General features: G+C 45.1%; 2 protein-coding genes across 3 annotated transcripts in view; one reads left to right on the top strand and one right to left on the bottom strand.

The window, feature by feature from the left end:
- Window positions 1-1,230, bottom strand: part of DCP2 (decapping mRNA 2) — a 54,180-nt gene extending 52,950 nt beyond the window's left edge. For both annotated transcript variants that reach the window (XM_066274070.1, XM_066274069.1), the window contains exon 1: window positions 357-1,230. Coding sequence is in view for 1 of the 2 variants with exons in the window: in XM_066274069.1 (XP_066130166.1) it covers window positions 357-409 (53 nt within the window). In the remaining variant the exon portion in view is untranslated. The remainder of the gene's footprint in view (window positions 1-356) is intronic.
- Window positions 1-12,411, top strand: part of LOC136334176 (uncharacterized) — a 399,355-nt gene that overhangs the window by 245,962 nt on the left and 140,982 nt on the right. The window lies entirely within an intron of this gene.

Below are 12,411 nucleotides of genomic sequence, written 5' to 3'. Positions count from 1 at the left end.
AACGGTCGGTAAAAGTCCGCGGCGCAGAAAGAGCACCGAGGGGGGAGGGGCAGCCACAACGCCAGCGACCCGGCTCCGGAGAAGCGGCCTCGCTCGAGCGCAAAACTGGGGAACTAAGGCAATGCGGCCACTCAGGGGCTCTGCGACAGCAGGAAGACGAGCGAGAAGCAGGGAGGCGGGGGGGAAACGCGGGGTGGGTCGGCCGAGAGAAGGGTCCCCGGGGAAAGGGAGCGGCGGCGGGTCCGGAAAGCGAGAACGAGGATGTGGGCGCGAGGAGGAGAGGGAGGCCTCCGCGGTCCTCGAATCTGAGAAAAACTAGCCAGGGACGAAACGGGGCCGGGACGGCGCCGCGGTACCTGCAGAGATCGTCCAGGACGCTGCCGGGAATCTCCACCCGTTTGGTCTCCATGATGAGGACCCACAGCAGGAGCAGTGCATCCCGGCTCCGCGCGGCCGGGGACGGAGGGCACGGCACAGAGACTCCGGCTAGTCGGAGAGAAGGTAGCCGCACTGGCGGCGTTCACGAGAACAAGAGGGGGAAGGGGCGACGACCGCTCACTTCCGTCCCGCACCTTCAGCCCTGGACCCCCGAGGCTGGGCCGCGGGGCGAGGCGGGGCCCCGGTAGTTACGCCTCTGTTCTACTTGAACGGCCCAATGGGAGGCTGAGGAATCGGGAGCCTGAGCGCGTAAGCCAATGGTACGCTTGCTTATTGGTCCGTCGTCTCCAGTTGTCTTCCAGCTACTCAATTGCTGCTCAGAAAACCAACTTCCCGCCGCCTTTGACTAAGCCCTGGGGTGGAGACGCGCGTGCGCACTATGCAGCCTTTGCACTACCAGGAAGTCTAAAGGGCTCAGATTTTCCCTATAAACCCCGAGAGGAGCTTGGACTTGGGCGTGGTCTGCACGGCCTTTTCTTGATTGAGCAGGCTCCCCTGCCTCTGGGGTGGACCCCAAGGGGGCGTTCACGATACCCGTCATCAGTTATCCTGCACACACCCTGCGGCCGCCGCTACCTCCGGGCCCAGGGTTGTACCTCCTTTCGCGACAAACTCTCAAAAAGGATTGTCATTTTTGTGGTGGCTCACCTCTGTCCCTCCTCGGGCACCGAGGCTCCGAAGGTGAAGTCAAGGACTTTATCTCCATATCTGCCATATAGTGAACCTGACCCCAGGAATCTGCATTCTACCTCTACGCACACACTCCACTACAGTTTGCTAGCCCTTTTTCATTACTCATCTTGCTTAAGGAAGTGCAATCCACAGGAGATCCCACTTCCTCCTTTTACATCAGCCGCACAACCCTATACACACCTGCTAGGTCACTAGTTTAGTCAGTTCTACCATTTAATCTCCCATCATTTCTCTTAATTCTGCCCAAATGCCCATATTTACATCAGGTTCGAATTATTTCTTCTTACTAGTGCACGAGCTGTCTAACCAAGCACCCCCACCTCCATTCTTGACCTGCAAACTGCCCAAATTTGCCCAAATTTTGTTTTTTCAGATATGAACAGGTTACTATATTTTCAGTTTCTGATCTATGATCAAGCCCAAACTGCTATCATCTTTTTTTTTTTTTTTTTTTTTTACAGAGACAGAGTGAGTCAGAGAGAGGGATAGACAGGGACAGACAGGAACGGAGAGAGATGAGAAGCATCAATCATTAGTTTTTCATTGCGCGTTGCAACACCTTAGTTGTTCATTGATTGCTTTCTCATATGTGCCTTGACCGGGGGCCTTCAGCAGACCGAGCAGCCCCTTGCTGGAGCCAGCGACCTTGGGTTCAAGCTGGTGAGCTTTGCTCAAACCAGATGAGTCTGCGCTCAAGCTGGCAACCTCAGGGTCTCGAACCTGGGTCCTCTGCATCCCAGTTCGACACTCTATCCACTGCGCCACTGCCTGGTCAGGCTGCTATCATCTTTTTTAGAGCCCCTTTACCATTTATTTTATTCTCCTGTTTTCCATCTTTGCCTTATTCCTTTTTATTGGAGAATTTCTCAAATTTATCTTCTAGCCACTTAAAGACTTTTTATTTTTTTTAAAGTTCTCGTTTGTTCTTCAAATCTCTGTCATAGCCTTGCTTCATAGATTTTTTTATCCCTATGAGGATAATAATAATAATACATTTTAAAAGTTTTCTGCCTCCTGAATAGTCTCATATTCCACTCAGCCCCTTTTTACTATTAATTCAATCTCCATCTGTCATATTTGAAGTTTTCTGGTGCTCCTCAACTACCAGCCTACCTTGTTTTCTTTTATTGTGCTTTGCTTTATTGCACTTTACAGGTGTTGCATTTTTTACAAATTGAAGACATGACCATCCCCACTGGCAGAGATTATGGCTGACTTAATTACATTAGCTTTATTGCAGGTCTGGAACCAAAACCCACAGTATCTCTGAAGTATTCTGTATTCATTCATACTTAAGATTAGGGAACTAAAAACCAGAGTTAAGTGCTATAAAAGGTGATTGGAAACTACCAGCATGTAAGTGGGACTGGTTTCCTGAGAGCTTCATGTAAGGACCTGGGAATTCACACACACACACACACACACACACACACACACACACACACCCCGTGCAGGTTAAACTGGCCAATAAAGAAACATCTATACTCCTGAAAGTCTCCGACGTCTGTTCTCGTACCCGGTGCATGCTACACTTCATTCACTGTGGGATGATGTGGCTGGGCTGCTGGCTGGGAACACATGGCATCATATCTGTAGGTCATTATTTTCAGCTGGTCAAATTCCCCAAAGACAGAATCTTCCAGGTGTCAATGCAGAAAATGTCCACACGGGTAGAGAATCTCTGAGTTTATTTGAGCCATACTGGGAACATAGCCGGGAACAAGATCTCAAGTGCTCCCAAGAACGGCAGTTTTTGCAGCTATTTTATATATTACAATCAAAAGAGAAGATGTAAGAAAGGTGCATAAAATCCATTCTTGGTACATTGAGGAGGCAAGAGAAAGCATAGCGGGGAGATCTCTAGGATTGGCTAAAAGACAAAATAGAGAAACATACATCTTTTACATCGGTAGATACAGGATAGTTAATGATTACCATTTGCAGCACAGAGATGGTATACGGGGAATAAGATAACAAAGAGGGGTCCTGTGGTCTCATCCTCTGTTACCCTCAGTTGTGTCTTCAAGGGGTAGGAAAAGAAAATTACTCTGACATTTTAAAGCCATGTATCCTACAGGCATAAGAACAATGGGCAGTGCTCACTTAAGGTAAAGGTCAATCTTAAGGAAGTTATAGGCCTGGGACATGATTACTCACTATAACCTGCCTAGTCAGGAATTTATGATCAGACCATCCTGCGCGGTTACTTTTGGTCACTGAGCTTGTCAGGCCTGCCAGGTGGCTCCCGTAGCTTGTCAGGTTTATCACCTACCCCTTTTTTGTTTACACCAGCTAAACTGAAAGTATTTTGGGAGTCAAGTAGGGGAGCACAGGCTAAAGTATACATTTACCTTATTCAATCCCCCCTGGCACAGTACATGTTTATTTTGGGTTTTCAAAGAAGCAAGCCCTGAGAGAAGAATTTGAATACAAGTAGTTTATGTGGGAAATGATCCTGGGAGAGATTGGTAGCAGAGCAGGGAAGTGAGTCAAGAAAAGGAAGAAAATCAATAAAAGTATTATTATCAAGGAAGTTAGCACTGTGAATAACAAGCCCATCCTGCTGGAGAACTTCACAAGACAGGATAAAACACAACTTAGAGTTATCCCACTCAAGGGGTGAAGGAGATGGAATATTTATATACTAGCTTCCATCTGCCTTGGTTGAGGGCTGCTCCTGGGGCCTGCACCCCAGCCTACCACATGGGGAGCAAGGCAGGTTCTGGGGCCAGAAAAAGCCCTCAGGCAAATAAATGCAGATGCTAGCAGTTGGAAGCCCAGACAGCATAGTGCAGTGGTTCTCAAAATGTGCGCCCTAGAAGATTTCCAGGTGCGCCCTATGGTACTCCAGAGAAATATGTGCCTGTTGGGGACAGAGGTGTGGGGAATTGGCTATAAGCTGACAGTCTGCCCGACCCCCCACCTCACTTGCCTGATTAGGTTGCAAAAGGCTGTTAAGCTGTGGTGCTGGATTGTTTACACCAGGAGTCCCCAAACATTTTACACAGGGGGCCAGTTCACTGTCCCTCAGACCGTTGGAGGGCCGGAGTATAAAAAAAACTATGAACAAATCCCTATGCACACTGCACATATCTTATTTTAAAGTGAAAAAACAAAACGGGAACAAATACAATATTTAAAATAAAGAACAAGTAAATTTAAATCAACAAACTGACCAGTATTTCAATGGGAACTATGGGCCTGCTTTTGGCTAATGAGATGGTCAATGTCCAGTTCCATATTTGTCACTGCTAGCCATAACAAGTGATATGATGCGCTTCCGGAGCCGTGACGCATGCGTCCCACATCACCAGAAGTAGTACAAGCGCAGCGCTGCAATAAACAATACTCCAGGAGCACAGGATGCATCTCACTGACCACCAGTGAAAGAGGTGCCCCTTCCGGAAGTGCGGCAGGGGCCGGATAAATGGCCTCAGGGGGCCGCATGTGGCCCACAGGCCCTAGTTTGGGAACCCCTGGTTTACACTACCCCCTATGTTCCCCAGAAAGACTGGAGGCAAGTTTCCTCTATCCTTTGTTTGGTGTAAAGTTAAGATGATGTGTATGGTTGGGGGTTTCTGCACTTGGTAAAATTCTTGGGTTGTCTTGGAAATGTGGTCAGAGACCATTGATTTGCTAATGGCCTTACTTTGCCCTATAAATAAAGCAAGATGTAGTTTTGGGGCATGCTTTGTACTTGCCAGCAGCAATTACAGGGCCCTCCCGACCCCCCATATTGACCCCTGTATTTTCCTTCTTTCTTTTTTTTTTTTTCTTTTCTTTTTTTTTTTTTTTTTTACAAAGACAGACAGAGAGACAGGGACAGAGAGAAATGAGAAGCATCAATCATCAGTTTTTCGTTGTGACACCTTAGTTGTTCATTGATTGCTTTCTCATATGTGCCTTGACCGTGGGTCCACAGCAGACCAAGTAACCCCTTGCTCAAGTCAGCGAGCTTGGGTCCAAGCTGGTGAGCTTTTGCTCAAGCCAGATGAGCCCGTGCTCAAGCTGGCAACCTTGGGGTCTGGAACCTGGGTCCTCCGCATCCTAGTCCAACGCTCTATCCATTGCACCACCACCTGTTCAGGCTTTTTTTTTTTTTTTTTTTTTTTTTTTTTTTACAGAGAGAGAGTCAGAGAGAGGGATAGACAGACAGGAATGGAGAGAGATGAAAAGCATCAATCATTAGTTTTTTGTTGCAACACCTTATTTGTTCATTGATTGCTTTCTCATATGTGCCTTGACCAGGGGCCTTCAGCAGACTGAGTAACCCCTTGCTCGAGCCAGCGACCTTGGGTCCAAGCTGGTGAGCTTTGCTCAAACCAGATGAGACCGCACTCAAGCTGGCGACATCGGGGTCTTGAACCTGGGTCTTCTGCATCCCAGTTCGACACTCTATCCACTGCGCAACCGCCTGGTCAGGCAACCCCGCATTTTCTTAATTCCATACCGTTCCTACTCGGGACCTGGAATTACTAGCTGTGCTGGTTTGCGGCATGTGCCCAGATATAAAAATAAATATACTGTATTATACCATTTCATTACAGAAATACCGCTCTTTTTGTTAACACATCATTATTATATATATTAGTAGCACATCATTATATTATTTTTAGATAAATAGATTTCTCAAAAAGAAGCGTGATATTGAAGAATCAGATTCTGGAAGTGAGCAAAAGTTAAGTGTAAATAAAATAGGACTTGAGGCCTGACCTGTGGTGGCGCAGTGGATAAAGCGTTGACCTGGAAATGCTGAGGTCGCCGGTTCGAAACCCTGGGCTTGCCTGGTCAAGGCACATATGGGAGTTGATGCTTCCAGCTCCTCCCCCCTTCTCTCTCTGTCTCTCCTCTGTGTGTGTGTGTGTGTGTCTCTCCCTCTCCTCTCTAAAAAAATATAAGTAAATAAAAATAATAATAATAAAAGGCAACAAATGAATAAATAAATAAGTGAAACAACAAATTGATGTTTAAAAAAAATAGGACTTCAAGGCTAATGGACAGAATTTAATTTATAGCATTTTCCATCATTTCACACTGAACAATAGGATTAGATTAGAAATCCATTTATGGGAGTTTCAAGTGATTTTGGTTTAACATTAACAGAAGAAGAACTGGCAGCTATATCCACTGATAGTGGATTGATGATTAAACATAAGGAATTGTCTATTGAAGCCTTTTGGATTTCTATAAAAGAAGAATATGTGGCAATATCTAAAATATTTTACTACAATTTTCAACATCCTATTTATGTGAACTAGGATTTTCTACCCTCAATACAATTAAGAGTAAAAAGAGAAGAATTCTTCAATGTAATAATTAGGAAATGAGAGTTTGCCTTTCAAATATATGCCCAACATTGAAGAAATCGCCAGGACACATCAGGCTCATGTTTCTCGTAAACATAAGAATGAAAAAACTTGGCCCTGGCCGGCTGGCTCAGCGGTAGAGCGTCGGCCTGGCGTGCGGGGGACCCAGGTTCAATTCCCGGCCAGGGCACATAGGAGAAGTGCCCATTTGCTTCTCCACCCCCGCCCCCTCCTTCCTCTCTGTCTCTCTCTTCCCCTCCCGCAGCCAAGGCTCCATTGGAGCAAAGATGGCCCGGGCGCTGGGGATGGCTCCTTGGCCTCTGCCCCAGGCGCTAGAGTGGCTCTGGTCCCGGCAGAGCGACGCCCCGGAGGGGCAGAGCATTGCCCCCTGGTGGGCAGAGCGTAGCCCCTGGTGGGCGTACCGGGTGGATCCCAGTCGGGCGCATGCAGGAGTCTGTCTGACTGTCTTTCCCCGTTTCCAGTTTCAGAAAAATACAAAAAAAAAAAAAAAAAAAAAAGAAAAAACACATTCATGCCAGGACCTGCCAAATTTACTAAGTCTTACTAAGAATGTATCTATATATATATATATATATATAAATATAACTTTTTTGTTATTCTTTTATTTTTTAACCCCTCTTTTTTACAAATTCAAAAAAGCATAACTCAAAAACTGTAACATAAAAATGTTTTTTAATGTCAGAATAAGTTTAATTTTGTTGTATTTATTTTATTTAATTACCATAAAAGCACACTTGGACTTTATATGTTTTTCATTGATATTTGACTTAATTATTATAACATATTTCTCAGAAATTTGTATATAGTGCACCTATAATTATTTGTAGGATTTTATTTATTTATTTTTTTTTTTTTTTTTCACAGGGACAGAGAGAGAGTCAGATAGATAGGGACAGACAGACAGGAAGGGAGAGAGAGATGAGAAGCATCAATCATCAGTTTTTCGTTGGGACACCTTAGCTGTTCATTGATTGCCCTCTTATATGTGCCATGACCACGGGCCTTCAGTAGACTGAGTAACCCCTTGCTCGAGCCAGCGACCTTGGGTCCAAGCTGGTGAGCTTTGCTCAAACCAGATGAGCCCGCGCTCAAGCTGACGACCCCGGGGTCTCGAACCTGGGTCCTTCAGCATCCCAGTCCAACACTCTATCCACTGTGCCACCGCCCAGTCTATTTGTAGGATTTTAAATGCACCCCAACTTAAAAAACTGTGAGAACCACTGGCATAGTGTAATGCATTGATAAGGGTGAGGGTGAGCCCCTTCAGTAGTTCTGTTTTGCTGGGTGCACAGGCTATCTGTCCTAATTGAACTTCTTTTTACTGTCTGGGGGGCACATTAGTGGCTATTTTTCTTAGTTGTCCCTTGAAGCTCAAGTTTGGTTTTTAGAGTACCTTTAACAATGGCAGTGAAACAATAACGAAAAGCAAAGGGGTAATACCCCCAAGAGGCTGGTGGTATCCAAATAAGCAGATTACCAGACCCTTGCTGAGGTACCCAGAGGAAATCTTCCTGCCTTTCTCTCTGTATGGACGGGGGCCGCCTTCATTGTGGCCATGCACATGCAGGTTCTCATTGGTTTTCAGCAGATGGTAAATAAACAGTGGGGCCAAAAAATGGTGGGCCATTTCTTTATTAAAGTCTTGCACCAAAAAAAAAACAAACAGTCTTGCACCAGCCATGAGCAAACAGGAAGGGAAAACACTTCCCTTTCACTCATTCAGAGCTCCCAAAGCCCTGACACATCCTCTGGTTCCACAACCAGGAGAATCTTCTCTGGTTTCTCCTAGAATCAAAGGCCTCAGCAGTCTCAGTAAAGCTCACAAAAGCCCCTCACCTCTGGTCCCAATCTGCACATCTTCTCTCTTCTCTGCCAACATGGCTTCTTCTTCAGCACTCTGCATTCTCTCTGCTCCTCTCTGCAAACATGGCTTCTTTCTGCCTCTTCTCCTTCTCTCTCTTTTCAAAACTTTCTGGTGCAAAAACCTCTCCTTCAGCAAACATTAGCAAAACAAGAGCCCTTCCCAAGCAGGAAGGTAATTTGAAATTTCACAGACCACGCATACCTGGCGCTGCCTAACTCCCAATGCAAACTATAAATGAGCAAACATAAATATTATATTTTACAAACTTATTTGACCAACACTCTCTCTTTGTAGTCTCCCAGTTGAGGGGCAGCTATACAATCCCTTTTTTGAAGTCTCCCTCTTAGGGGCCATGGGGTTCCAAAACTCTCACACAGTGTTAAACTAATCTCCCCGAAAAAGAGTTCTAGAGATGTCTAGGGGCAAACATCTTCCAAGCTACCTTCCTGCCATTTCCTCACCCACCCCTGCCTCCTCAAACACACGTTTCTAGAATCTGGGCTAGTGCACAGTAGAGCAGCCCTTATACCAGTCCTCTGAGAAATTATTTCCCATATAACCCAAGACCTCATTCAAATATAGCTGTCCACAGGCCCCAGCAGCCTGCAGCTTGAGAAAGGCAGATAAATTGGAGTCTGTGGTTGAGAGCAAGTAAGATGCTAGGTTCTTAAATCATAATACTGTTGGACAAATAAATTTGTAGATTTGCTCGTTAACATTTTGCATTGGCCTGGGCAGCACCCTGTGTGTGTGGTCTGTGAAAGGCTGAGATGCTTGCCCTCAGGGCGGCAGATTGCAAATTGCAGATTACCTTCCTGCTTGGAAAGGGCCATTGTACTGCTAATGTTTGCTGGAGAAGGGATTTTTTCCCCAACCTGGGTTTTGCAGGAAGAGAGTAAGAAGTGTGGATGTGGATCTGCAGCTGAGGGCTGTTGGGAGCTCCGCTAAGGCTGGTGGGGCCTTTGAATCCAGGAGGTACCGGAGAAGATTCTCCAGGTTGTGGAACCGGAGAATGCGTCAGGGCTTTGGGAGCTCTGAATGAGAGGAAAGTGGTCTTTCCTGCCTGTTTGCTGGTCCACTGGTACCAGACTTTAATAAACAGAATGGCCCATTGTAAAGCCAGTTGCCGCGGCCACCATCACAGCCGCCTGGCCCTTGCAGGTTCGCATTGGATTCAGACAGATGGTAATGAAACAATGGAGCCAAGAACTGGTGGGCCATTAGCTTTAATCCTAGCTTGCACCCAGTGGGCAAGTGAAAACACACACTGGGCTTCAAAACCCACTCATTCAGTGCTCACATAGCCACTGACTTATTTGAGTTTCCCAGAATGAAAGGTGTCTAACCTCACCAGTCTCATTCACCTCTGTTCTGTAACGAATTTTTCCCCCGCTGAGAAAGAAGTAAGGGGGCCAGGAGCCACAAAGTGTGGAATAATAAAAGGCTTTATTGAGTACAGAGCACTTCCCGCCCAACGAGGTTCCCTAGCTAGCCCCGGAGACAGAGGATAGGCAAGTCGCAAGGAGTGACCCACCTGAGAGATATTTAAAGGGTCCCTAGGGTGGTCGAGCTAATATGACCTGGTGAAATCTCACTGGCTGACGGAGGTGTCGCTCTTTTCCAAAGCGCTCCTGGGAAGTTTCTTTTGGTGTGATTGGTTGTGGGCGATCCTAGCCAAAGTTCCCAGGAGGGCTTGAGTTCCCCATTATCCATCGACCTTACATGTTCCTCTTCTCCTCTCTGCACAAACTCTGCACAAACTAGCTTCTTGTTGTGGACCATAAATGGCAGAAAGCCATTGTAGATTCAAGCTTAGCAAAAGGCTAAATTCTCCCCCCTCCATCTCCATATTTGACTATTATGCTGATTATTTGCACCCACTTCACTTGCTTCCTTAAGTTGCTGGAAGCAATTTACATGCCCTTCCTCTGACTCTTTATTTGTTTTCAGATGTTGGTAGATTTCACTAATGCATTCTGTTTATGCCTTGGGAGAGTTCCTGTTTTAGCCTTTGATGTGTAACTTTGTATCAAGGACTTCCTTGATTTGCATATGGCTATATAATAAAGCAAACTGGGGCTATGGGGCAATCGGATATTGCCATCAGCATTTGAAGAGTCCTCCCGGTCCCATCTTTTCTTGGTGAGTACATTTCCTTAATTCCGCACCACTATTGGGAGCTGCGCTGGTCTGCGGCAAGTGGTGCCCGAACAGAAGACTTGAGTATGAGTATGAGGAAACTAAAACTGAAGGAAGGTGACGGAACTCCCTAAAGTGAAGTGCACACAGTAAGTAAAGAAAGTTTTTGGGGAAAGTGTAGTCGGGACTAAAAGATTATGGGACAGATAGGGTCAAAAATAAGGGACCTTTTTGTAGAAATGTTTCTGCATGAAGACAAATTGTTGTTTGAAGTGTATCAGGGTGAGCTGGAAACAGAGGGATGTGAATACGAGGATAACTTGGAGTCTGAGGAAGACTCGGAAGATGAAATATTTGTGGCTATGGCTGCCTTAGCCATGGAGCCACCACTGCCCTCAGCTCCTTCCTACATTCAACCCTCTGCTCCTCCGTTCCCTTATCGGGCTGATTCTGGAGTCTAGAGCTCAAAATCTGGGAAATCCCCTCTCCAACAATCTATAGACCAGGTTCGAAATATAGGGGAAACAATAAATGGCTTTACCCGTTTTCCTGTTGTAGAAATACAGGATGATACAGGGAGACTAGTGCGAGAACATGAACCTGTACCTTTTAGAACTCTGAAAGAGCTTAAACGTGCTTGTGTTCAGTATGGGCCTACTGCCCCTTTTTCACTTGATTTATCAGATACTATTAGTGCAAAGGCTCTTCCCTCAAATGACTGGAAGGTGATTGCTTGTGCTTGTCTCTCCGGGGGTGATTATTTGCTGTGGAAGTTGGACTTTCATGAAGGGGCTGTTGAGTTAGGAGAAAATCTCAGCATAGTCAACCTGAGCCGCCAGTTACAGCAACTATAGAATTTGAGAATGGATAGGAGAATCAGATATTAGGAAAATTACAGCTTTTCCTGTTATGGTCTGATTTTCTTTAATGTTTTAACTACAATCTTCTGAACTATTATTTTGTTTCTTTCTTATTCTTTGTCTGGAAATTGAGGCAGGGGACTTGTGTTGGATCTGACTATATCCATGCAGCTGCCAAGAGCAAATTTTCTTGGGGAGATTTTGTTTAGTCCCATCCTTCAGTCCCTCTGTCAGAAAAAGCCCTGACTAATATCAGGCAGGCATCTTTCTAATCTGGTTGTGCTCTGAAATCCTGGGTTTCTCTCTGGGTTGTCTGGTTCATCTAATTCTTGTTTCTGTTTAGTCTTTGTTTAATGTTGTCAAAATGTGTCTGTTTTTAAGGCCCGAATTAAGTTCTCTTTTCTTTTGCATGCAAAAATTAGAAATGCTGGCTCTAATATTTAGAAAAAATAAAATGTTTTTAGAACTTGTAAGGAATGCTCATTTAAATTTAAATAGAATAGAGTGTAGATCCTTAAGACTTACTGATTTGGTTAGTGCATTGTGAGGTGTGTTCAGAGTTAGGAGCCAAATAGCAATTTAAGTATTAGGATTGATCAAAGTTATATGTTATACTTGTGTTTTCTGTGCGTAAATTGTCTTGTTTATGTGTAAGGTTATACTCAGTTAGGCAAAACAAAGGAATTGAGCAAAATTAAGCAGGGCCCTTATAAGTTATTTCAAGAATTTGTCTCACAGCTAATTCAAGTGGTTAGAAGAATAGTATAAGGATGCTAATTCTGCTTCTCAGGCCACATCCTGCAAAAGAGGCCCCAAGAAAATTGGTGATTTGGCTCCTCTGATTTTGCCAATTGGATTTAAAAAAATAGGTCAGGAACGCCCCAAAATGGAACTAACAATACAAGGGTGTAAATTTAAAGGACTTTTAGATACTGGAGCTGATGTATGTGTTATTGCTAAGCTACATTGGCCTTCTTCCTGGCCCACTCATGCAGCATCCACAGAATTACAAGGTATAGGGCAGAGTAAATACCATCAACAAAGCTCTAGTTTTTTTACAGTGGGAAGATAAAGAAGGTCATTCTGGACT

The sequence above is a fragment of the Saccopteryx bilineata genome, chromosome 4 (genome assembly GCF_036850765.1).
Source record: "Saccopteryx bilineata isolate mSacBil1 chromosome 4, mSacBil1_pri_phased_curated, whole genome shotgun sequence".
Classification (NCBI taxonomy): Eukaryota; Metazoa; Chordata; class Mammalia; order Chiroptera; family Emballonuridae; genus Saccopteryx; species Saccopteryx bilineata.
Note: the sequence above shows the minus strand (reverse complement) of the source record. Positions and strands in the feature narration are given on the sequence as shown.